This window comes from Electrophorus electricus, chromosome 3, assembly GCF_013358815.1.
Source record: "Electrophorus electricus isolate fEleEle1 chromosome 3, fEleEle1.pri, whole genome shotgun sequence".
Classification (NCBI taxonomy): domain Eukaryota; kingdom Metazoa; phylum Chordata; class Actinopteri; order Gymnotiformes; family Gymnotidae; genus Electrophorus; species Electrophorus electricus.
The window spans coordinates 31,547,971-31,572,724 of record NC_049537.1 but is presented as its reverse complement, the minus strand read 5'-3'; the positions used below and the strand labels follow the sequence as shown (position 1 = coordinate 31,572,724).

The window sequence follows — 24,754 nt, the reverse complement described above, 5'->3', positions numbered from 1 at the left end:
ATTAAATTCAAACATAAGAATTTATAAAAGAACAAAAAATAACCAAGAGATCCACATGAAGAACTGGAAGGAAGCAGGACAGCTCTGGATATTACAGAGAAACAGAAACAGAGTAGCTCGGGATATTCCAGTGAGACAGAAACAGAGTAGCTCGGGATATTCCAGTGAGACAGAAACAGAGTAGCTCGGGATATTTCAGTGAGACAGAAACAGAGTAGCTCGGGATATTTCAGTGAGAGGGCTGCATTGTTTGGTTTTCCTACTGGCATTCTGATGTAACCAAGTACGGTCAGTGTAACAGAACAAAGGTCCCTAACAAAGGGTTTTAGCCTAAGTATAGAAATCTCTACGTTTGGGCCCCTGGGGAGCGGATTCCAGCAAAATGTTCAAACCTGAACAACAAAGCGTCTTAATTTAACTTCTGCTATAACATGAGGAATGGTATGGCTTTGTTCAGACTGCACACTACTCCCCTCTGGGGCAGTTCCTCTGGGGCAGGCTGCAGCAGAGAGGGGAGGTTTGCTCATTTGGTGGCGATATATATCCTGTACTATGCAAGAAACGCCTAATCAATTTTGGGTGACATCAATACTCCACATATAAGACACTGACTGTGGTCTGTGGTTCAGACAGTGTAGAGAGGCACGTCTTCACTGTGCACCTGAGCAGTGCACTTTAGATTAGTATTTCCGCAGTGGAACTGAGAATAATCAGTAAGCTAACATTCATGAGCCTACTGGTTCATATGATGGTTAAACAAATGTACCACAACTGACATTTTGGGCTTGTGGGGTTGGGGAGCTCTCAGTAAATCAACATTATAAAACCCAAGCACACAGATACTGGCTAAAACCTTACGCAATATTCACTGTAAAAGTAGTTTTATGCTAAAAATGTTTACACTAGCCCATGCGCTAAGAATTGTCTACAATCAAAAAGATTCACACTTCATACCTTCATCCATATGGAGTCAGTCAGAGATAAACTCTTCACTGGGAAAACGTCACAGCTGCTCAGTTTAACTAGCAAACAGTCAACGTGGGTGACAAATCGCCACGGCGAACAGCAGAGTTCTGCAGGTATGCTCAGAGACGCAGGCGCTGCTACAGGATGCCGCGTGTGTGAACTTTGCCATGAGACTTCACCTCCTGAGGTAAAGGGAGCCCAGGCCAGATGCTACATTTGTGATGTCTGTCGTCTCTTCTCCTGACTACAAGGAAAGACAGGAACACAGCAAGCCAGTGTCCTCGAGCTCTTCCACAGTTTGGAGACTAGCTCCATACTTCTCGCCAGCTTCTGCATGGTCCGAAAAGAAGGAAAGGAAACTGAGCTGTGGCTCTCCCCTCTGTCTCCACTGGAGAAGTGTGTCCAATGACTGGCCAGGGTAGGCTTGCTTTCCTCGCTCTCTCCTTCGCTTTCCCTCCCTCCCTCTCTTCATTTGCTAGTTCTCTCCCGTGTGCGTGCTCAGCCCCCACACATTCTCACAGTCTGCTGCACAAGCTTTTTTTCCAGGGAGATGAGAATGTAGGTCAGCTCTCTGACGGCCGGGAAGGCCCAGCTGAGTGACACACTCCAGGCTAGCGCAGCGATCTACAGCAATCCGCTCACACCGTCACAGGAGCCGCCTCTGCACGTCAGCAGAACCAGAGCGGACGAGACTACACGTACGCGCGCTTTGGTACCGTTGGCTTCGAGACAAACGTGTGAGCCACAGATTTTAAACAGTAACCTACTTCAGTCTTCTGAAGACTGAAACAGTTTGGTAAGAGCAAAATCAAAAATTCCAGTATTTAAAATTTCAATGAAAGCTTGATAGAAAAAAAAAGAAAAGGGGCATTAAACAAGGAATCATGACCAGAAATAGAGAAAATCAATCAGTCATTTTCTATAGTGGTTAGGACTAATCATAGACTATAACAGAAACTGCCTCAACATCGGGACATGCACATACTTAGCAACAATACCCGCTACAAACATCAGGAAACACTCATTCTAGAGTTCTGATTTCAATGTTAGCGAGCAGGACTAACTGTGTGACCCCTTACGGTTTGCGGAGTGAGCCCTGAACGCATGGCTCATATTTATTTTACGTTTTCACCACATTTTGTTTTGAAATCTTTAGTAACATTTTTACCCATGGATATCTTCATTTTGAGCAACATATTGTATTTTTAAAACACACACAAATATCACAGATATCCAGATACTATGTATGAATAAATATTTTTGAAAACCACTGTATTTTCTGTTCTGTATATGTGTAATTACATTGCCCTTTGTGTGAAATAACAGGTAAACCAAAACATTTATTCTTGTTTTATCTAAGTTAGGCATATGTCTGAAGCACTACTTGCAAAGGCCCTGGCTGTTTTAGCACTGTTTTCAGCATGTTGTCTTTACACTGAGAGACCCAGTACCCAATACATCCAGGTCATTGCTTTCAAAAGAGACACAGAAGATGAACAAGATAACCATGTTATCAACACATGTTCACAACTTTATACCTCTGTGACACAGAAAGTAGAGGAAAGCCACTGTCCTTCAATGTTACAACAATTGTACTGATTAATTCAAGGTGATATCAAATCATTGTTTATGTAGTCTGTACTTACCTGTCGTAAACACAGAATCTTTTCAACTGCAATACATATACCTTAGATAAAGTCAAAAGTCTGTCTTGAAACTCTTCCTGATTTTTTTTTTCCCTGTTTTGAGAGACAGATACTTTACAAAATGTCAGAATAATTTGGCCCCAAAACCAAAATTTTATTCTGATAAGGGGAATGGTAATTCATTCTGTGCGAGCAATGAAACTCCAGTTCTGTTTGGTCACCAATGAAGTGAGACCATCCACAGTTCTGTTTGGACACCAATGAAGTGAGACCATCCACGCTTCTGTTTGGACACCAATGAAGTGAGACCATCCACGCTTCTGTTTGGACACCAATGAAGTGAGACCATCCACGCTTCTGTTTGGACACCAATGAAGTGAGACCATCCATGCTTCTGTTTGGACACCAATGAAGTGAGACCATCCAGGTTTCTGTTTGGACACCAATGAAGTGAGACCATCCACGTTTCTGTTTGGACACCAATGAAGTGAGACCATCCACGCTTCTGTTTGGACACCAATGAAGTGAGACCATCCACACTTCTGTTTGGACACCAATGAAATCAGACAAACCACACTTCTGCTTGGTCACCAATTCAAGAAAAAAAAAAAGCACAGTAGGACTGATTTGGGAGTGCAAAGGTCAGCACTGGGCTCTCAAGAGGCATATAGAGTATATAAGCGCATGTCCTGATGTTCTAGCCAATCACCATGCCCAAACACCTCTGTGTACTCAGTAAACGCAACACAGTTAACTCTGCCATATAACCATGTAACACAGGTACAGCTAGGAATGTACTATGGATATAAGCATATATCTGCACTGCTAACCATTACTTTACTGGGTATGACCTTGGGCGTACAGCCAAACTATTTTGTCAGCAGTCCATATCAAACGTTCTGGCGGCCCCTATTTAACTACTTTAAAAACATTTAAAAATGTGCTACATGTCAATGTACGGTGCACCTCCAGAACAGAGAACTCAATACGTTCTCAACAATGTTGCAATAATGCCAAGATCAAAAGAATGTGCTACAGTGTGGAAATGTGGAGTTACAGCGAGTTGTGAAATCTGGGCACACATTGTTCATGATCACAAACTCAGTCCAAGGTAAATATGAGGCCTTCAATACATACTACACTACATACCTCCAAGGTGCAAGAAAACAACATCACGGAATAAAAACCATTAGGAGGGGACGTTGCCTCTAATGACAGGTTTAAACCATTAGGAGGGGACGTTGCCTCTAATGACAGGTTTAAACCATTAGGAGGGGACGTTGCCTCTAATGACAGGTTTAAACCATTAGGAGGGGACGTTGCCTCTAATGCCAGGTTTAAACCATTAGGAGGGGACGTTGCCTCTAATGCCAGGTTTAAACCATTAGGAGGGGACGTTGCCTCTAATGCCAGGTTTAAACCATTAGGAGGGGACGTTGCCTCTAATGACAGGTTTAAACCATTAGGAGGGGACGTTGCCTCTAATGACAGGTTTAAACCATTAGGAGGGGACGTTGCCTCTAATGACAGGTTTAAACCATTAGGAGGGGACGTTGCCTCTAATGACAGGTTTAAACCATTAGGAGGGGACGTTGCCTCTAATGACAGGTTTAAACCATTAGGAGGGGACGTTGCCTCTAATGACAGGTTTAAACCATTAGGAGGGGACGTTGCCTCTAATGACAGGTTTAAACCATTAGGAGGGGACGTTGCCTCTAATGACAGGTTTAAACCATTAGGAGGAGACGTTGCCTCTAATGACAGGTTTATTGTCACGTAACACGACAACAAGCAAACGGGTTAATACGCGTGATTATTTCGAATTATGTTGGTTTTAAGTGTCATTAATACGAGGCTATTCAATATGGTATCCGACTCTCTCCAGAACGAGATGACATACTGGTCTGACAGGAACGGTTGGTTAACCATTTTGGATCCGTGTGAAAATGACAATGTCAGCTAACGTTAGATTAACTTACCTGCAACCGCCAACAACATTCCCTGTAGTACTAACCACAAGTATTTACTTACTTAACTTCAACCGAAAAGGAAACCAACTTAGCCTGCTAATAAATTTTGAGTAACATTAACTTAAACGTGTTAGGCGACGAATGTCATTTGCAGTAACCAAACTGTTTGTAGTTCGCAGCGAGCTTGTTTTATTTACCTCAGCTGTAGCCTTAGCTGGACCGTTGTTAGGCTAACGCTAACTCTGCTGGATAACGCTGCGTATGTGTGTTTAGTGCAACGTGCTGCATAGGTTTGAAATGAATCTTTCACACAACACAAAGAAGACCTGCCGTTCATCTACCTGTTCAGTTTGATCTCCTTCGCAGTCGACAATTCTCCAACTTCCGAAGCGCTGAATGATCGTGTGCTAATATTAGCCTAGCCTAGCAGCGGCTGCCAGACCGACCGATTCGTTCTGCAATCGGTCGGATGCAAATGTTTTGACCAGACGAGTGAGTCCAGAGGCTGTCTTGATTTTCATAAAGTATTCATGAAAGGGCGATGAACCCGACACCGCGCTCCTGTGTGGCCAGCTCTTCTGCTGAGTTGCTGTGGGAGCAGGTTAACGAGGCTAGCTGGCTAACTCCAGGAGCTATTTTAAATCCAGGGACGTGGTTTGTGTTCAGCTGCACGTCGGATATTCCTCGCTAAAGCCTCGAACACCCACGCGTCTAATGCTGAGGCCTTCCTCCAACTGCTGACAGAGGTCCGCTGAAGTTGTCATCCAAACCAGATGCATATTTGTGTCTTTAATTCTTGCCTTGGTCTCTCCCCACCGCCATTTTCAACCTCAAGCTACACAAACAAACAGGGAACCCGTCACGTCACCCACAAGCTGCGCCCACGTCACACACAAGCTGCGCTCTCCGCCTGATTTGTAGACCATGGCGCGGCGTCGTAGTGCGTGTGTATGGTTTACTTATCAGACGATCCGATCAGCGCAGCGCTGGTCGACGGGCTCCAGGCTGCGGCGTGCACGCTGCCCGTCAAAGCGGGGTCGTGGGCCCGCCGGAGTGTTATTCACGTTTACGGCATTTAGCAGACGCTCTCATCCATGACTGTTATCATGATGGAACTTTCTCAAGCCGCCAGCGACGTTGCGTCTAAAAGTTTTCCTTTATTTAAATGTAGAGCACTACCCAAGTCCGTACATAAACCGTAGATAAAACACCTTCCTTTCTCACGTCGTTTTCACTACATGACGGCTACCACGAATATTTTCCCTGAAACCTTTTCTGCCCACCTAATGGCATTTAAACATCCCAAATCCTCAGCCCGATGCCACAATAGCCGTATCATCATGGTTATGCATTATAGTAGCATTTATTTTCCATCTTATATGCAGCACAAAAGGTCAGTGACATATACTTATGTACGGATTAGGTTACAGGTGGCAGAGTGTATTAAAACCTACGGGGTTCTATCTCTAACGTGTACTGAGCAGTTTTCTGTCTTTATCTGTCTACTAACGCAGTAGGAATTTCCAGAAGCAGGGAACGATGGTCAAAGAATAATCAGACAGGGTTCCACGGACGCATGCAAGATAATTAAGATAAGATCCAAAACGAAGTAAGCTATTGTGATGGTTAGGTTCTCTGGTGCTCCTCACCACAGACTGCAGCCAGACAGAAGAATCATTCATTTATAAATATTCAACAAAGCATTGACCATTGAAAACTATTACACATAGTTATATGTAGCACTAGTTATGCGTCAAATATGCAAATATAAAGAGTCTCTTTTTCCATTCATACATTGCGAACAACACAACAGATTTTTGTCATTCTCGATGATTAAAATTCAGGAAACTGAATTTATTAATAACTTCTGATATTAACACAAGGAACACGATATAAATCATTTATTTTCAAACAGTCCACAATTAATTTTACAGCTAGTGTTAACCCTATCCTTTATGAATGGAGAGGCGACGGCAGCAAACAAACCTCCATGCCGGAGAGGGGCAGTGTTGCCACGGACGGCCCGACGTCAGTAGTGTGCGACACGTTTCTGTCGAAGGAGAGATGGCGGAACCTGAGTACGTATCAAGCCTATTCTGTTTACGTTTTAATCCGAATTAATCCGTGTCATTACTTTAAAACAATTTATGTAATTATTCGAGCACACCACGTCTGCGATGTAAATAATCGACTGCAATACGTATTTTTTTCAAATCTGAAAATATAAAGTAAATTAAAAATGAATTGGAGCCTTTCTCACACACGAGCCCTGGCCACTTATACACAACACACCTGGCCCGGTTTTCTACAATAAGAGAGTCTGTACATTACTACACAGCCGCCTGATAGTGGTCTGATAGAGCAGCCAGCGACACCTCCCTCAGGTGGCGGACTCGTGCGTTTATGCGTCACTGAAACGTAAAGCCCAGACGGCGCGTGCTGCAGTGGTCCCGTCTTTAATGGACGCTCAGACGGACACGGTATAGTTGTGATTAAACAGGAAAGAGACGTGTGTGCTAAATTCTAAAGCAAATGCGTGTTTGCAGGTGCAAGCGCATATATAATGTAAACACACACACACCCTGCTTTCAGGTACTAATACCCTACTGTTCTGCCCTCGTACCCTGAGTGAAGCAGGCTGTTCATTAACACAGACTTTGTTGGGATCTTGGCGGGTTTTGTATGCTTAACTGGCTCATTACAATTGATTTTATGTTCTACATGTCTGATCTGTGGATGTATACAATTCTGACATTGAACGGTCATATGAGGTCAAGTGCAGGTTGTGCTTGCTAACCTGCACATATGTTGTATGTGTTAAATGGTTGTCATTGCATTTCAATGCGTTTTGCTGTATTGTGAAATATGAATCAGTTTAAGGATTTAATGTGCATATTTCTATGTCACCTCCTCCTCTGTCTTTGTAGTGTTCAGAAGGTCATTAAGTTGGTTCCTGAGAACCTCCTTAAAAAGAGGAAAGTGTACCAGGCTATCAAGGCTACTCAAGCCAAGCTTGCTTTACTTCAAAAGAGAAAGGTAACTTCCCACACCTACCTCGGTAGAAACAGACTAAACGCAATGAGAGAAAACATGGATGTGTTTTTACTTAACAGGACACATCAGGAAGACCCATAAAGTTCAAGCGGCTGGAGGAGTTTTGTAAGGACAGCAAGCGGAGGCATCGAGACGACACCCGTCTACAGAGAGCCAAAACAAGGCCCCCGCCTTCCCTCCCACCTGCTAAGAACCGCCTGGTGTTTGCTGTTCGTGTTCGAGAGTAAGAGCCGACTCAGTACCTCTGCTGTGTGGACTTCTTAATCCTGCAGTGCCTCCGTCTGAATCATTTACTCAGTTGGTCACTCTTTGCTGAGAGTAACTGACATCTGTGCTGCTCTGTTTCAAAGGATCAAAGGTGTTAGTCCCAGAGTTAAGAAGGTGATTCACATGCTGAGACTCAGAAAAATCTTCAGCGGTACCTTTGTCAAAGTCAGCAAGACCTCCATAAATATGCTGAAAATAGTAGAGCCATATGTTGCCTGGGGGTAAGACTTCCTTCTTTGATGTTCGCTGTGTGTACTGTCTGCTGTGTTCAACACGCTAGAAGCCACACAGACGAATTGCTTTTATTTCCCTTTTCTTGGTTTTATTTATTGACAGATTTCCTAATCTCAAATCCGTTCGAGAGCTCATCTTAAAAAGAGGCCAGGCAAAGATTGATAAGAGAAGGCTTCCTCTTACAGACAACACCGTCATTGAGCAACACCTAGGTGAGCATTGCAGTGCTGCTAACTGCTGTGGTAACAAACACCACCATATGCATGTAATGAGCCATAGATGTGAATTTTTATTTATATATATATAATCATATTTATTGTTTTGTTTTTTCTGCATTAGAATAAATACCTTTCAGTTGAGAACAAGTGTGTGCTGCTTCTTCCCACTCAACCACCACATTTTACAGAGAAAATCAGCAAATAATGCTGATCTTGAAACTTTAGCATCTGCTCTCTCTCTCTCTCTCTCTCTCTCTCTCTGTCTCTGTACAGGGCAGTATGGGATTATCTGTCTGGAAGACCTCATCCATGAGATCTACTCTGTTGGGAAGAACTTCAGGCTGGTGAACAGGTTCCTGTGGCCCTTTTGCTTGTCGGTCCCCCGACATTCAGCCAGAGATAAAGTTGGCCTTCTGAAAGACATGGGTGAACCCGGCCCGAGAGCTGAGGGCATCAACGGTGTCATCAGGAAATTTAACTGAGTGTGAAGCCTCCTAAAACTGCCCCCAGGGTGTGGAACCTCCTAAAACTGCCCCCTTACTTGCTCTCCTTTCGCGTTCCCTCTTCAGAATGATGGGTGGCTCCCTGAGAACGAACACACTCCAGCTGTTTATCTGCAGGAAGGACTGATCAGAACACACTGTCTTGAACAGCTGAATAGTTTGAAAACTGTTTGTGTATCATGTTGTGCAGGGTTGGTGTTGCATCGCTTTAAAAAACGAACGTCCTTTTTCCTGGCAGACATCTGGGACCTTTCACCTCTATAAACAAATGTTTATCATGGATTGTTACAAGCATAATTCCTCCGTGATTCCATAAGCCTGCCCATCCCCTACTTCTACCTGCCCTGTGTAGAAATGGGAAGTGGGGTGTGGGAGGAACGGGGCCACTGTGAGACCTTTACAGAGTTTAGTTGGATATTACTGTGATTAGTGCAGTACAATCAACCTTGTTCTTTGCAACCACATCAGTTCTGTGTACATTAGTCATTTTAACGTTTTTTTTCAATTCTGTTTTGTATGCTATCAAATGTTCTTTGGGTACTGCTCAATTTAACCCATATGGGAAAATATCAGTTTCATTCATTTCAAGGCATTTGCAATTGCGTCATACATCAGGTACTGGGTGACTACCCGGTAGTCCGCGTGCATCGAGCAGTGGTCGTCTTTGGCGACGGAAGGAGCACGTGCTCCTGGTAAAAGCAGGCGCTCGCGCGATTCGTCCGCGGTGTGAAGGAGTAGGTGGACTCGCGCCGTCCTCCAGCGCACGCGTGCTACGTGGTAGAGCGAGCTCCGCTGCGTACGGTAAGGATCTCCAGCTCTCGTGCCTTGATGTGTGATGATGTAGGCGCGGGCGCGTCGACCCCGCGAGAGCGGATATAACCTTGACCACCTCCGCGTGCACAACATCTCGAGTGGATCCTCTGGCAAACTCGTGGAACCAGACTGCGTCCAAGTTTAATCTGATTTTATAAGTCATTTTGAATCTTTACAAACCACGGAGTTTTCTATCAAATTTGTACCCAGTAAGTGGAACACGAGGACTCGCGGGGGTTCACGACGCTGCGCCGAAACATCGCCGGTAACGATGCGGCTCGTTCACCGGATAAAATAGATTTGAATTGTTGTGCTTTTAGTCTAAGTAAGATAATTTTAGAAGTACAAAAACTGCAATGTGGTGTCTAGTTCGGTAACGTAGCACCATGTCCCGCGGTCGAGCTACATTAGCGATGCGTGGGTGTCGCGCGGTTTTACGTAAATGTTTTTGTTTCTTTTGTCTTGTTTTTAATGTCTGGATTAATTAGCAACAGAATATCTGTAAACAGTCACCTAAACAAGGTGAACTTTGCCCATGTGGGATCGTTTTCATGACCACTGAGCTGAACCTTCCAGAAACGCATTCAGTGTCACCGTTTCTCGCGCACGTGGAACACGCCTCATCAAAGACGCCGTTAAGAGGACCGACGTGCGCGCGTTGCTGCCGCCCGTGTCCGTGACGCATGACTCCACCGCGCGCATCTGGTTATGTCCCGTGTAGGTCAAACGGTTGCTGGTGTCAGAATAACGTAAAATTCCTGAATACTGCAAATAAGTCACAGACGTAGTGAGATGGTGGTGTGTGTCGGCGTGCAGCGGTGATGAACCAGTGGGTCGTGTGTGTGTGTGTGTGTGTGTGTGTGTGTGTGTGTGTGTGTGTGTGTGTGTGTGTGTGTGTGTGTGTGTCTCGGCAGTGACAAACCAGTGGGTCGTGTGTGTCTCGGCAGTGACAAACCAGTGGGTCGTGTGTGTGTCGGCAGTGACAAACCAGTGGGTCGTGTGTGTGTCGGCAGTGACAAACCAGTGGGTCGTGTGTGTGTCGGCAGTGACAAACCAGTGGGTCGTGTGTGTGTCGGCAGTGACAAACCAGTGGGTCGTGTGTGTGTGTCGGCGTGCAGCGGGGACCAACCAGTGGTTCTCCACACAGAGTTTTCTTTTCCTCAGTTCACCGCACTGCTAGACAAAGCTATGAACACCTGATGCAGGCACGTACGAGCTGGGTTGGAGCAAAAATATATGTAGGTCTGGAGGAACACTGAGAAACTTGAGCAAGCACTCTGCATGGCACTTCCTCCTTCACGCTGTTCGTGCCTGTTCATTTGACCCTTAGTATACATATTTCCTAGCAGACAGCACCTGTTTGAAGGGGTGAGGACATAATCGCCTACCAGGACAGCTCAGGTTTATAGAGACATGACGCTGAAGGCCACAGAGACAAAAACATTAATAATGGCACAGATTCCTTTGAAAGGTTTACAGATACATGTTCTTGTGGTTATTAGTTGCCACGAAGCACCTTGTCTATATGCTGTTTGGCAATGCAATAAAGATTCTTCTTTACCAAAAACACTGGCCTTCCCAATTCTGCCAAACGTGATACACAAGTCAGTCAGTGAGAGCAAAGGTTAGGATTTGTTTTAGCATTAAGAAAAGCAGTCTAGAGACAGAAGATGCCTGTGACTTCTATTTTACATCTAAGTAATATTAGACCTAAAGATAAAAAGTTTTTAAAAATCATAGTTCTCTTTTTGGTTTTGTGTTATAAAACAGATGTTTAGTTGTCCAACACAGTTATGTGATGATAGTACCTTTTCACATGAGCGTGTAGAACTGTGCTGTAATATAATAATGAGAGCAATTACTTTATAAAATCATACTAGTTATAAAATCAACAGTGATCAATGATTTCTGGGTAGAGAATTTAAATAAATCACAATGAATAACATCTGTAACAATGTTGTGAAATAGACCTTTGGACCCAGCAGAGGGAGATGTAAAAGCTAGGAGATGTAAAAGCTTCACAAGCTGTTATTCCTTGTGTCTCCACTTTTTGACAGTCAGATATTTTAAATTGGAAAGGAACTACCAGTGGTGTGAATTAATGCTTTTATGTCACTACCTTTTAGCTGAAACTGTCAGGATCAGAAATGTAGGTGTTTCAGTACAGCCGATTTCTGCCATGGGAAGTCACTGGCATGAAGGTGGGGGGATTTTGTTCCTAGGATTGGGTTGTCCTTTAAAATGAAATTAAATTTAATCTACAAAACAGTGAAAATACAAAATGCAAGTGTTTGTTTTTTTTGTTGTAATATAAGGTTATTAACGAATAAGACTTTCAGAGTTAGACAATCAATTGTAAAACAATGAACTAAGTTAAATGTCCTTGGTTATAGCGGCAGCGTTGTCGTGGGTGAAGAAGCTCTTTTACGGTCCCTTCAGTGTTTCTGGAGTTGAAGCGCAGTGAAGAGGTACCTGTCTGTTCACAGCACATTACCTGCTTTACAAAAACAGTTTGTGGAAGTCTGCACATTTGAATATTTAGTTATGAATCTCTGGATAAACGGTCAGCTCTGATGTTGGTTGTATTTCACCCTCCCGGGTAACATCCAGGTTTTCCAGGTTCTCCAGAATTGGTGAGCACATGTCCAGCGGTTGTACAGATTCTGACCATTGAGAATTGTCTGCTCTGAAATTGTTTAGCAAGGATGGCTAAAACGATCGATGTTCAAGCTTTTCTGACAGCCTCAGTATGGCGATTAAAGCTGAAAGGCTGATTTAACCACACACTCCACAGCCAGCCCAATTCTTAAATGATAAGTGTGATGGGTTCCATCATCAGTCATTTCAACAAGGAATTTATGTCTTAAAACAGTTGCTATCAGTCCTGAGAAAAGTAATCCTCACCCCTCTAGTCTCAGCAAGTATAGACCAGTTTCAAATAAACCCTTCTGGTGCAAACTCCTTAAAAAGGTGGTTTCTACTGAATTATACAGTTTTCTCAGTTCTAAGAGCTAAAGTGAGGTAGTCCAGTCTGGCTTTTGGGTTCATCATAGCAGAGAATCATAGGACTTCTTAAAGATCTGAACTAAGAACTTGGTACCGCTTTTGATGGAGCTGAAACAAGATACCACCTAATCGTCTGCAAAACTGGGCTGGTCTCTCCAGCACTGATGGTTCCCACCTGAGCAGTCATGTTAGAAATCATAACCCTCAGAAATTGAGGCCCAGTGACACATTAAAATAATCCTGATCAATGGAAAGTTCACTCCAGAAGGACCAACAAGCATCCTGGCTGAACAGAGAGAGCAGAAAACTGGATGTCTAACCAGTTTAATTCAGTTAACCAATCAGTTTTGTTTCTGTGGCTGAACAGAGCTGCCATTGGTCTCTTGAGGAACAGGAAGACAGAAACGTGTTGTTCTTCCCGTTCAGCCAGTTGAACTAGGGAGCCAGTGGTAGCCTCCACCTGCACATGCAGAAACCGTGATTACCTGAGCTATAAGACATTTAACGGAAATATGAGGGCTAACAGAGTTACATGACTTTCTGTGAGAGAGCCACGTCATTTCTCATCTCTCATTCTTACTAACTCAGTTTTGAGCCTTAGTACAGGACTGTGTACTAATGGAGAGCATAGTTATAATTACTGGTCTAGACTCCATTGAGGTCTCATATTGCTTTATGCCAATTCAGTGATGAGTCTTTAAAAGTAGGCCAACAATCCTGTTATCATCTCTAAATGCACTGTGTTGCTCACTTTGAGAAGAAACTCAGTTTTATTTGTTTATTTACATGTATTTATTGTCTTGAGCAAAAATCACAATTCTTTCTAAATCTAAAACATAATGCTCATGGGGACGCGTTCACGTTGTGGGACTGAGACAGTTGTGATGTCTTGGTCCATTGGGATGTGTTCACTTGGTCTTCATGAGGTGTGCTTCCTGTTTTGAACCCTCATTCCTGAACTTGACCTTGAGATAGCACATGTTGTCAGCTCATAACACCATACAGCTGATAAAAAAATGTTGCATTTGTACTTGGAAAACTTTCTCATTTGGATGTACTTTAATAATTATCTCATCTTCTGTGGAAAGGGTGTAAACACTTAGACACAATTTTCCTTGTTTGCTTTCATTGGCATCGAGTTAACATGTAGACATTCCTGTGGTACTACTAGACAGAAAACATGGGGTCAGCTTATGAAGTGCACACACGTGGGCGAGGTGAACTTGTCCTGAGAGAAGTTCTGCTGTGGTGAGTCCTGGAAGCCTGCACGCTGACGGAGTTGCACTGGCTGGAGTTTGTGGGCGATCCATAGAGGAGCAGAGGTTCACTGTATGATTACCTTCACCAGGGAACACTGAGCAGTGAATGATGACTCAGAGATTACGTCTACTACAGGAAAATCAAACAGACGTAACACCGGGGCCTTCGCTTTATCTGTGGTGACTAGCCTTCAGCTGATGAACACGCCGTGTGTGTGCGTTTCCAGTCCAGTTGTGCTGAAGAGATCGCGTCGGTGTTCAGACCTTGTGTTATATGGTGGTGTATGATGTTTTCTGGTTATAGTATTTTACCAACTACAGCATGGTATCTGCTGCTTTTCTCTTAACTTTCCAAATTACTTCAATTGCGCAAATATCTTATAGCACTTTGATACTTGACCTTATATGAAGAACTAAGTGTGATTTACAGTGGTGTAATCTGTGCCATAACCCAGCGATATATCAGTTTCCCAACTCCATAACCAAGATTATAAATGAATAATCAGTGTTTCTGATGCAGACCCCATTTTAAATGCTGTAAATAAATTCCAAAGAGGTAAAATGGTCTCTTTTTTATTCTCCCCCTACTGTTACTGTTTTGTTTGGACCTCTGGAGTATCATATTCCTTACAGCCCAGGAGTAACAGGACGTGATTGTACAACAGTATCGTGTGAGCCCTCCAATAGAGGCCTGGACAGGGGTAGGTTCAGGGACTGGGGTCAGGGTCAGTACTGTAGCAGGTGGAGTACATCTCTGGCATCTGAACTAGCTCTGTGGAGCCGTACAGGAAATGTGACCTACAACAGCAGAAAAACAACCAAGATGTTTTCACAACTTTATCAGGCACTAAGCCAGTCTGGAGGCCACAGTGTCACATTGGCATTACCGTCTACCAGCATTAACCAGGGCTGTGCTGTGGCGTTCTCTTTAGAGTTCTGCTTAAATTTAGAAGTGAGATTATGTTCTGTTTGTGAAGGGTTCCTAAAGGTATAATCTAGAATAACTCTTTAATGTGCAGCCACTACATCTGCTTGTGTGAAGGCGTGTCCTGATCCAGTCGGTCTTGGTACTCTGGTTCCATGCATTAGCTTTAGTTTTGATTTTAACTATTTCTAGATGGGGGGAAAAGTTTTAACGGAAAATGACTTGGTCAGCGTTGCCAACGTTGGTCGTCCACGGGGAGGGCTGTAGGCATCAGCTGTAGGGACTGCATTCGCATATGGAACATTTCAGGGTCTTGTACTTGGCCCTCATGCTCACGCAGTCACGTGGCCTGCGTCTTAATGAGACGCGTTGGGTCTCACACAAGGCCAGTGTGCATTCCTTGTCTGACCTTCTCCACAGAAGCTGGTGTGAGATGCAACATGTTCATGTGTTGGGTTCTTCTCACGTTGTCTGCTTATAGGTACCGTTTGTACGTTTGATTTTTCATGTTTGTTTTTTTGCTTTTCTTTTTTGTTGTTCGAAATCAGGCTGTCTCACTTGTAGTAGAGAGGTTAGCTAAACCAGTCCTTATGCTAAAAGCTAGCAGGGACTCTCACACGTCTAGTTCTCATCTTCATGTGCTGGCAGCAGTAGGTCAGGTGTTCCTCTAAACCTCTGTTGGTCTGCTTTAGCGTTTACGGAGGAATCGCTCAATGGCATCATAATCTGTTAACAGTTATAGTTGAGATGGAAAAACTTGGAAAAAATGCTGTTCTCATTGGTGGCTTCTGTTTTCCTTCAGCTGCTGCAGTTGGTCGTGCTTGGTGAGCCATGCCCATGTCCCGCCTCCAGTAAACAGCCCACAAAGCGAGGCAGACACCAGCGTTTCCACCCTGTCGTGTTCTAGCGCTAGAGACGGTAGGTACTCCTGCAAGCTCCAGGTGTTCTCTCGCTCCTTGGTCTGTGTGTGTGTGTGTGTGTGTGTGTGTGTGTGTGTGTGTGTAAAACATTACAGTGCAGCAAACCTTCACAATGTTAATGGTGCATTAATAGTTTTATGAGTCCTGCTAAAGTATTTTTTGAATTGCACCTTTTTTTCAAACAGCAAGATTAATTTTATTGTGCCTCTGGTCATGTTGTGACAGTGTCAGGATTACCAGGATATTTCAGGATGAATGGCGTGACGTTGTTGTTGTGAAGTGACCCGATATATAAACTGGATTTGTTGTGGTTTGACTTTACTGAAGAGTATTTTGACATGGTATCTGATCTATTTGTTGTTATTTTGCTCTTGGTCCAGTGTAAAGTGAATCAATTTACCTGTCCAGGTGCGCCTCCACACTTCGCTGCACAGGATCATGGGAGACGTGGTCCAGATGCACTTCTCCACAGTGGACTACGTGATCTTTACTCTGCTGCTGGTGGCCTCGGCAGGTATCGGAGTGTTCTACGCCTTCTCGGGGGGCCGTCAGAGGACCACGCAGGAGTTCCTGCTGGCCGACCGTAGCATGACGTGCTTGCCTGTGTCGCTCTCTCTACTGGCCACCTTTCAGTCAGCGGTGGCCATCCTGGGTGCGCCCTCCGAGATCTACACCCACGGCACTCAGTACTGGTTCCTAGGCTGCTCCTACTTTCTGGGGCTTCTCATCCCCGCCCACATCTTCATCCCTGTCTTCTACCGCCTACGCCTCGCCAGCACCTACGAGGTGAGCCAGGGAGGTCGGGGAGAGAACTGCCATTTTATTTGTGTTTTTTAATGGAAGATAATTATGATCGTTTTTTGTGGTCACTGATTGATGATTGGTTGGTTGGTTGATTTTAATTGTGACCTCGTGGGTTGCTGAAGCTGTCTGAGAAGAGTGCTGACCTCACACCAGAGCTTGCACGTGTTTGTAACACAGTTGGGATTGTAGTTGTGTTCACAGATGCAGTTCATTTTTACAAAGAATCACTGTTGTATCTAAGTCACAAGCTTCTCTGCTCCTAACAGCAGTCAGTCAATAGAATAATCTGAACAAAAAATACACACATTCCAAGATTTAAAAAAAAAAACAACTGCTCATATATCCTGTGTTGCCATCCAACCGCCAATGTCTGGTCTGTTGTCTTTCTCTGTCACAGTACCTGGAGCTTCGGTTCAGCAAAAGCGTGCGAATATGCGGCACAGTCACGTTCATCTTCCAGATGGTGAGTGTCTCACCAGGATGTGTAATGTTGGGGTATGAGAGTCTTCAAGAGTCAACACAGACGCTCAGCTCAGGTTCTGAAGAGAGATTTTCCTTTTCTCAAATTTTGTTTTGTCTGTGCAAGTCGGGAAAATATTTTTTTCGTATCTCTGTACTCTGCAGTGAAAAGAAGAATATTGAGCTTGGTGTTGTACTACACATCTCAGCATGACTCACAGATTCATTTAATTGGTGTTTGTTGAATCTTTATCGTGTGTTTGTTTTTGTTGGGATAACAGACAGATGTGACATTTGACATTTGAACTGTTGCTTTGTGCCATGGTGTGGGGGTGTGTTTACTCGTGCAGGTGATCTACATGGGTGTGGTCCTGTATGCACCTGCCCTGGCCCTGAACGCAGGTGAACACCACCATGCGGAGCCGTACATGCCATCCCATAAGCCCTGCTGAGCACAGCTCCTAACCGTGGAATGCTTCTCACATGACTACAAATGAGGAAATAGCCTGACACCATCTAAACACTGCTGATATTGCATTCCTTACTCACAGTTTTTACTCTTTGAAAACGTTCTTCAGCAATGGACATGAACACCAGTTTAGGGTCGCAGTGTTTCTTAAAATCAGTACACAACACAGTTATGCTATAGAGTAGCAGAATGAACACAGTCTCTTCTGAATGATTTACTAACCTCATTTGTTTTATTTGTATCATAGTAACTGGCATCGACCTCTGGGGAGCAGTCTTGGCAATGGGACTTGTGTGCACACTTTACACAACGCTCGTAAGCTTGACCCACCTGTGCTTCTCTCAATACTATATAAAGATAAGAGCAGATTTGGGAGAATGTGTCCTCCTTGGCTGTCCTGCTGGGACATCTCCTCACATTCCTGTCTTACTCCTGTTGTGGCAGGGTGGTCTGAAAGCTGTGATCTGGACAGACGTCTTCCAGACCATCGTGATGTTCGCCGGGCAGCTGGCAGTAATCGTGGTGGGGGCGCACCAGGCTGGGGGCGTGGCTGAGGTTTGGAGGCGGGCCCAAAACGGCAGTCGCATCTCAGGCCTGGAGTGAGTGACACAAAGTACCACAAAGCGTGCCGACACTCGGCTGGCCTTTCACAAGTCCCCTGCTTCTACTGGTGCATGCAATGCTTAAATATGTCATTCCCTGCTATTCAAACTGATCTGAAATCAGTTTGAACCAGAATGGTTCAAATTGTCCCATCACAGCCTGAAATCTCCACTCGTTTATTCCAAACAAGGGTTTCATGAACTTTAGCTGTGAACACAATGACTCTCACAATGCGAAGCATCAGACAGCTGCTTGGACAATCCCAGGGAGCATGGTGAACCCAGCAGAGACCTGTCACCTGACACAGAGGAAACTGTTATTTGCACAGCGTCTGTCAGTGGTGCAGTGCAGTGTATGTGCTGCATCTGAGTGCAGGCGTGGGGTGAGAAAACAGCAACCCCGCGCAAGACGAACTAGAACGACCGAACGGAAAACTCAAGTGGGAAAGAGAGAGATTTGCATATTTTGTATATTTTTGTAATGTTACACCGCAGCAGTGCAGGCATCTCGTACGCGTCTCAGGTCAGCTAGCTTCTCACAGCTTTTGTGTGCCGTGTACCATTAATGCAACGTTGGGTACTTTATTAGAGTGTTGTTAATTAAAACAGTCCATTAATGGTCATATTTCCGTATGTCATATAATCCAGAAAGCTGTTGTCCGGTACCTCTCTGGGGCAGAAGTCATTGTAGCTAGCTTGTCGCAGTCTGCATGTATGTGTCCGTGTGAGTCTGAGACGCTTTCTGAGATGTCTTGGTTTTTGGTAACTCTGGCCCTGAATGATATCAGACACTTCTGTCTCCACTACCCTACCTACCTCACTGTCTAAACCAGTCAGCCATTGGAATTATTTTAAAGGAGGGCCTACTTCTCTCTCTCTCATATATATACATCTATCTATCTATCTATCTCTCTCTGCAGGCTGAACCCTGACCCACTGGAGAGACACACGTTCTGGACTCTGTCTGTAGGGGGCGTTTTCCTCATGCTGGCTCTGTATGGTGTAAACCAGGCTCAGGTCCAGAGATACCTCAGCTCTCGCACTGAGAACGAGGCCATCATGTCAGTGCTCACTAGCTTGGTTATGTCAATACACGTACTGACACTTAACAGATGCATCTGTGTGAATACTCTTTGAAACACACGTGTCTCTGTGGGTAGGTCCTGCTATGTGGTGTTTCCATGCCAACAGATAGTTCTGGCACTGGGCTGTCTGATGGGACTGGTCATGTACTCTCGCTATGGGGAGGACAGTCCACTGGACAAGGGCTACGTCCAGACCAACGACCAGGTCTGACGCAACGGGCTTCACACTCTACACTATACATAATGTACACACTATACACACTGTACACTCTACACTATACACTCTACACTGTACACACTACACTCTACACTATACATACTATACACACTGTACACACTACACTATACACACTACACTGTACACACTACACTCTACACTATACACACTGTACACATTATACATACAGAGGTGTTTCTTTCTGACTGGTCAGACATTGCAGATCCTGAAGGTGAAACTTCAGACCCTTTCTTTGTTCCCTTCTGTAGATGGTTCTGTATTTTGTGATGGATGTTCTTCAAGACCTCCCTGGTTTGCCTGGACTGTTTGTTGCCTGCCTGTTCAGTGGCGCACTCAGGTATCCTTTAATGAACAGCTCGGAAAATGGATGCAGCATATCTGGGACTCAGCCACGCATATATGTCTGCTTTCTCTTCATTGAACCCTAGTACAATCTCATCTGCCTTCAACTCCCTGGCAACGGTTACCATGGAGGACCTGATAAAGCCCCATTTTCCTGCCATGACTGAGGCACGCGCTACCCTGCTGTCTAAGGGCCTGGGTAAGCAGTACAGTCCCACTGCCTTCCACTTGGGCAACTATAAAACTAGAACTGCATTTTTTTTGTGACATGTAGACAGTGTAGAATTGTAAAATACATTTTCTTTAGTATACAAATAGTATGTAATGTATTTCTAATCTTGTTGAAGTGCTGAAATGTTTCCTGTTTCTCCCAGCACTTGGATATGGTCTGGTGTGTTTGGCTATGGCGTACATCGCCTCTCTAATGGGCTCAGTCCTGCAGGTCTGGACTGTTCAACTGCTGCAGTTAGTCACACGGCTAAGGTTTAATGGAGATTTGGAAAACTGAGCTCCCTCTCTCTCGTTCAGGCAGCCCTCAGCATCTTTGGGATGATCGGGGGTCCTCTCCTTGGCCTGTTTTGTTTGGGCATGTTCTTTCCGTGGGCCAACTCCATTGTAAGTGTGTCCCTGCACTGTCTGACCACATCTGTCCCAAGGACATGAGTTCAGTTCACACCATGGCTAACATGGTTAAAGCTAGCATGTCAGTGTAGCGCGCACACGTGTGTTTCCAGGGCGCTGTCATGGGACTTGCAGCAGGGCTGCTTATGGCTTTCTGGATTGGCATCGGCAATTTCGTCTCCCGCATGCAGACACATGGTGTGCCCATACTCAACGGCACCGCCATCCTGGATACGGCCAACGCCACGACCGTCGTCATGACTACGCTGGTTACTTCCCTCACCACTAAACCCAGGTGCTTTGTGGATGCAAAACTCAACAGAAGCTCGTGAAAAGGGGGGGTTTCCCAAAAGCATCATCATACCTTTAAATGGTAGCATGGATTTGACAATGAACAGTCTCCCTCCCTTACGATGATCTTAACACTTTGAAGTGTTTGGTAAATGGGCCCAGAAGTGAAGGGCTTTCATTGATCATCATTAAATCGTCATTAAAACCGTCCCAAAGCTAGCCAGCGACGCTGCTTTTTGAAGGCTTCCTCTATTGTTTCTCTGCAGGCTCACAGGACTGAAGGCCTTCTACTCCTTATCATACATGTGGTACAGTGCTCACAATTCAGCCACAGTTGTTGTGGTGGGTCTTGTGGTCAGTCTTCTCACAGGTGTGTGTGTGTGAAGCTTAATTGCTGATTACACTCACTCAGTCAGAAGACAAATACAATGGTTTCTTTTTGTTTTCCAGCAAAATTACAGCTATGTCTGTTAATGTGGTGTTACAGTTGTTACAAACGTTTGTTTTTGTTCTTTAAATGAAACGGTTTCTTTTCTTCCTGTAAGTGTAGCATTCTGCTCTTTCCCGGTTCTCCAGGGCCCTCGAAGGAGAAGGATCTGACCCCTGGCACAGTTTACCCCGTGCTAGGCACACTGTTGTTCTTCCTGCCTGAGAGATACAGGGAGAAGCTATGCTGTGTTACACCTCTGGAGGACAAGGTAACGCAAACCCAAACTATTACCAGCACGTTGCACTAAACATGGGTATTATACAACCTTCTTGCATGGCTAAATAGCCAAATTATGTCAAGTTACAAGATTATATTCTAGTCTAGTTGGGATGTGAGCTTGCCAAGTTCCCTTGCGTCCCAACGCTGTGTGCTGTTCTGTAGTCCAAAGCTCTGGCCAGGCAGCCTTACCAGATGGCAGAGAAAGACATCAGTGATGCCCCACGCAGTCCACACGAAGACAAGAACGGAGTGGAGGAGTCGGAGGAGAAGACCAACCAGCCCTCCTGCACACTGATGCACGTGGAGCAGGAGACGGCTCTGTGACCTCTCCCTCCCTCCCAGTGCTGTATGATGAGTGAGGCCGTTTCCATGGATGTTACGACTTCTAGCCCTGTGTATAGCCCCTATGCTGTGGTACGTGTAGTAGCAGAGTGGCAGGTCCGCTGTAGCCATGGTGAATAGAGCACGGAAATCACCATGAGAGCTGGGCATCTACAAGCCTTCCATGCACACCTGGACCGCTGGGAGGTCTGGGTACTGCACGCGGGCTGAGCTCAGATGCTTATAGATGATTTCACTCATGTTCATGTAACCACACTGTTCTTAGCAAAGTGTTCACAATTAACCGCACAATTCCAATCACTGCACAAGCAGACACCACTAAGAATGACACTGTGGTGCAACCTTGATAGGAGGCATTTAGAGACACACACTCGAGGAGGGCAGATGTTCTGTGAGTGTGTCTGACTCCCAAAGCCTTTTGTTTTGTTTACTCTGACATGCCAGAAGCTCCAGAAAGGCTTTAGGAAACAGGAAGCCATCACGACCCTGTTGCACACCTCCCAGCTAGTGAGCCAGACTCGGTGACCTCTGATCCCTGCAGACATGTTCAGAGGTCCTTCCATCCCGTCGTGTCTCTGCCACGTTGTAATGGGTGTTGAATTATCCCGTTCCATGTGGCCAAACCCCAGTGGAACCAGTCGCTAAGTGTAAGTGCCTCCTCATACAAATGTGCGGTTTGCACGATTCCCCTTTTGTGCCCTGGGACTTAAACGACTGAAGTTGTGTTGCGTTTCCTACATCTGGCTGACGTTTCTCAGAACTGATGGAGTGGATTTCCATGTGGTAAATGTATAAGAAGCATCTTAATATTTGCCATAAACGGTCCAACTCTACAAGTCTCACTGGTCCCCAAAGCTGCGCGCCCTGTCAGAGAGTATAGAGCTGTACCATGTCTGCTTCCATTTGTGTTTTGGGGTAGGGCAGTCTACAAGTAGTCTCATCTCTACAGTTGAAGCACTGGGCTTGTTTCCGGTTGGAGTTTTCACTGTCCCAGTATATGCAAGTTTATCATGCTGGAGGTTTGATTTGTGGAGTTTAAAGTAAGCAGGGCAACCGTGGGCCAGCACTGAAATCTGCAGGGCAATTACTGGCCAAGGGTGTCAGTATTATTCGTGTCTGTCATCTTCATCATTTGTATTTTTACTTGTAAAAGCCAAAGTAGATATTGCCGTCTCATGTTTTTCCAGCTACAGACCTCAGTCAAAATCATAGCATTTGTAGTTTGTGTAGAAATGTCTGCTGATGTGGTTGATGTAAGTTTGGTGTCTCGTGACCCGAGCAGCGGTGGTCTTGTGGAAGGTCATTGGATGTGCCATGCTTTCTTCAAGCATTGTTTGGGGTTTGTTTTGCGGTCATGTAAAGTCACAAGGTTCATTAGATGCGTCTGCTTGACTTTTGTGTCTAAAAATGTGTTGCGCATGAGCTTAGACCTTGTATCTTCTTGGAGAAACAATAGCTGGACATGTTGAGATGTCAAAGACCTACAGATCTTATTTTCCACAGCTGAGATCCCAGACTGTGGCGTTCCTGGACGTAGTAGCTGTGTGCGAACACTGGGAGATTACAATAACTATGCTAACTTTGGCCTAATAAGTCTGCTAGTCTGTTAGTATGATGCTGATTTAAGCACAATAACTGTCCTTAGAGAACTGCACTATATATAAGTGACCACCCAAGAAATCATCATTTTGGCTGGAGCATCACTGCCAAGCGGTCTTGGCGTCTGGTGATGTACGTTAACGTGACTGTCCTGTGTCTCATTTTTGCTGTGTGACATCTGTGTATAAATTGTTTTGGTTTCTCGTGAACATTTGTAATCATAAGTTGTTTCATGTATTCTACCTGTCATACCTGAAATTACTTGAACTAGTGCACAGAGCTTTTCTTCAGCACCTCCTGTGCGGCTGTCATTAGTCCAAACCGAGGGCCTTCTAGTACAGAACACACATGTAGTACTTTATTCATTTTCACTGTGATTTGAGATAATACTGTGTATCTCTATATTATTATTGACCCAGAGGGTCAATATGGACCCTGTGCACAAGTGTCTGCAAAGTAACAATTTCTAACATTTGAGTAGAATTTGAAATGATGTGGAATTCCTGTGTGCAAATGTTACTGTGATTATGGATCAGCCACACTAACTTTATTACTTGCGATAAGAAACGGGAACATGGCCAGACATAACGCATCCTGTCTACAAGTCTACTGAGTTTTCCTGTAACCTTTTTGAACTAAAAAAAAAAGCATTGCACTCAAGTAATTACAAAATAAATATTATTACAGCATAATATTTGTGTATAATAAATATTATGAGAATATTTATTTTTTAGACAATATTTTCCCATTTTGTTGACGTTTCATTTTTTATAGTCTTTCTAGTGTGCATTCCAGAAGCCCGCCAGCAAAGGAGTGCGACCAGCTTCTGTGCTCGGGCAATACCTTCATTCTGTCTCTTTCGTTGAGTGGTCATTGAAGTTCCATCTTGGAAACTTCCTGACACAGAGGCTACGGAGAGCCAGATGATGTGGTGCAGGGCGCGGTAGCGATGACGCAATGATCTGTTTTTAGCCACGGTTGTGGGCATTATTTCCAAATCAGAAATATTTGTAATAAAAGTGATTGACTAATACTCCTCATGTTCTCCAATGTGTTATTTGGAAAAATAAAACTGCTTGCCTGAAAAATGTCCTACTTGTTTTATTTGGGCAGGGGCAGAGGGTTGGGTTAGTGAAATGAACAGACTGAATTCATGACTGAATGGCAGTGGTAGTTTAATGGTTAAAAAAGTGTTTAAGAAAAGTAAATAAAGATTACAAGTTAACATTAAACATTAGATCTCAGTTTAAATGTAGTCTTCACAGCAGTGGAGAGAAGCAGAGTAATCCAGTGTTTAGCACTTTAATGCAATGCAATTAGATTATTTCATTGGGATTAACAGCCCATTTCCTTCCAGTTAATACTGGAGAATTTGTCAAAGTCAAAACTACTTAGATGAAAGCAGTTAGATT

At 44.4% G+C, this 24,754-nt stretch overlaps 3 protein-coding genes across 10 annotated transcripts in view; 2 read left to right on the top strand and 1 right to left on the bottom strand.

Annotated features, from left to right (window-relative positions):
* ncoa1 (nuclear receptor coactivator 1) overlaps window positions 1-5,456 on the bottom strand; it is a 51,118-nt gene extending 45,662 nt beyond the window's left edge. For all 6 annotated transcript variants that reach the window (XM_035524166.1, XM_035524170.1, XM_035524171.1 and 3 more), the window contains exon 1: window positions 4,924-5,456. The gene's annotated coding sequence lies outside the window, so the exon portion shown is untranslated. The remainder of the gene's footprint in view (window positions 1-4,923) is intronic.
* A 1,148-nt stretch (window positions 5,457-6,604) lies between these two features.
* rpl7l1 (ribosomal protein L7-like 1) lies at window positions 6,605-9,446 on the top strand. The gene is made up of 6 exons (XM_027030631.2): window positions 6,605-6,660; window positions 7,510-7,618; window positions 7,696-7,859; window positions 7,987-8,124; window positions 8,240-8,349; window positions 8,629-9,446. The coding sequence occupies exons 1-6, from the start codon at window positions 6,647-6,649 to the stop codon at window positions 8,835-8,837; spliced, it is 744 nt and encodes a 247-aa protein (XP_026886432.2). The 5' UTR covers window positions 6,605-6,646; the 3' UTR covers window positions 8,838-9,446.
* Window positions 9,447-9,549: 103 nt separating this feature from the next.
* Window positions 9,550-24,430, top strand: slc5a6a (solute carrier family 5 member 6a). Of its 3 annotated transcripts, none has more exons than XM_027030630.2 (17): window positions 9,550-9,659; window positions 15,664-15,779; window positions 16,190-16,567; window positions 16,983-17,048; window positions 17,395-17,446; window positions 17,761-17,828; window positions 17,958-18,112; window positions 19,036-19,176; window positions 19,276-19,405; window positions 19,687-19,775; window positions 19,867-19,979; window positions 20,155-20,222; window positions 20,309-20,395; window positions 20,515-20,696; window positions 20,959-21,062; window positions 21,269-21,390; window positions 21,564-24,430. In XM_027030630.2, exons 3-17 carry the CDS (start codon window positions 16,220-16,222, stop codon window positions 21,723-21,725), a joined length of 1,887 nt encoding a protein of 628 aa, XP_026886431.2. In that variant the 5' UTR covers window positions 9,550-9,659; window positions 15,664-15,779; window positions 16,190-16,219; the 3' UTR covers window positions 21,726-24,430. The 3 variants fall into 3 exon arrangements, with proteins under 3 accessions (XP_026886431.2, XP_026886430.2, XP_026886428.2); XM_027030629.2 differs by lacking the exon at window positions 9,550-9,659 and adding an exon at window positions 9,670-9,880; XM_027030627.2 differs by lacking the exon at window positions 9,550-9,659 and adding an exon at window positions 9,670-9,936.
* Window positions 24,431-24,754: the final 324 nt, after the last annotated feature.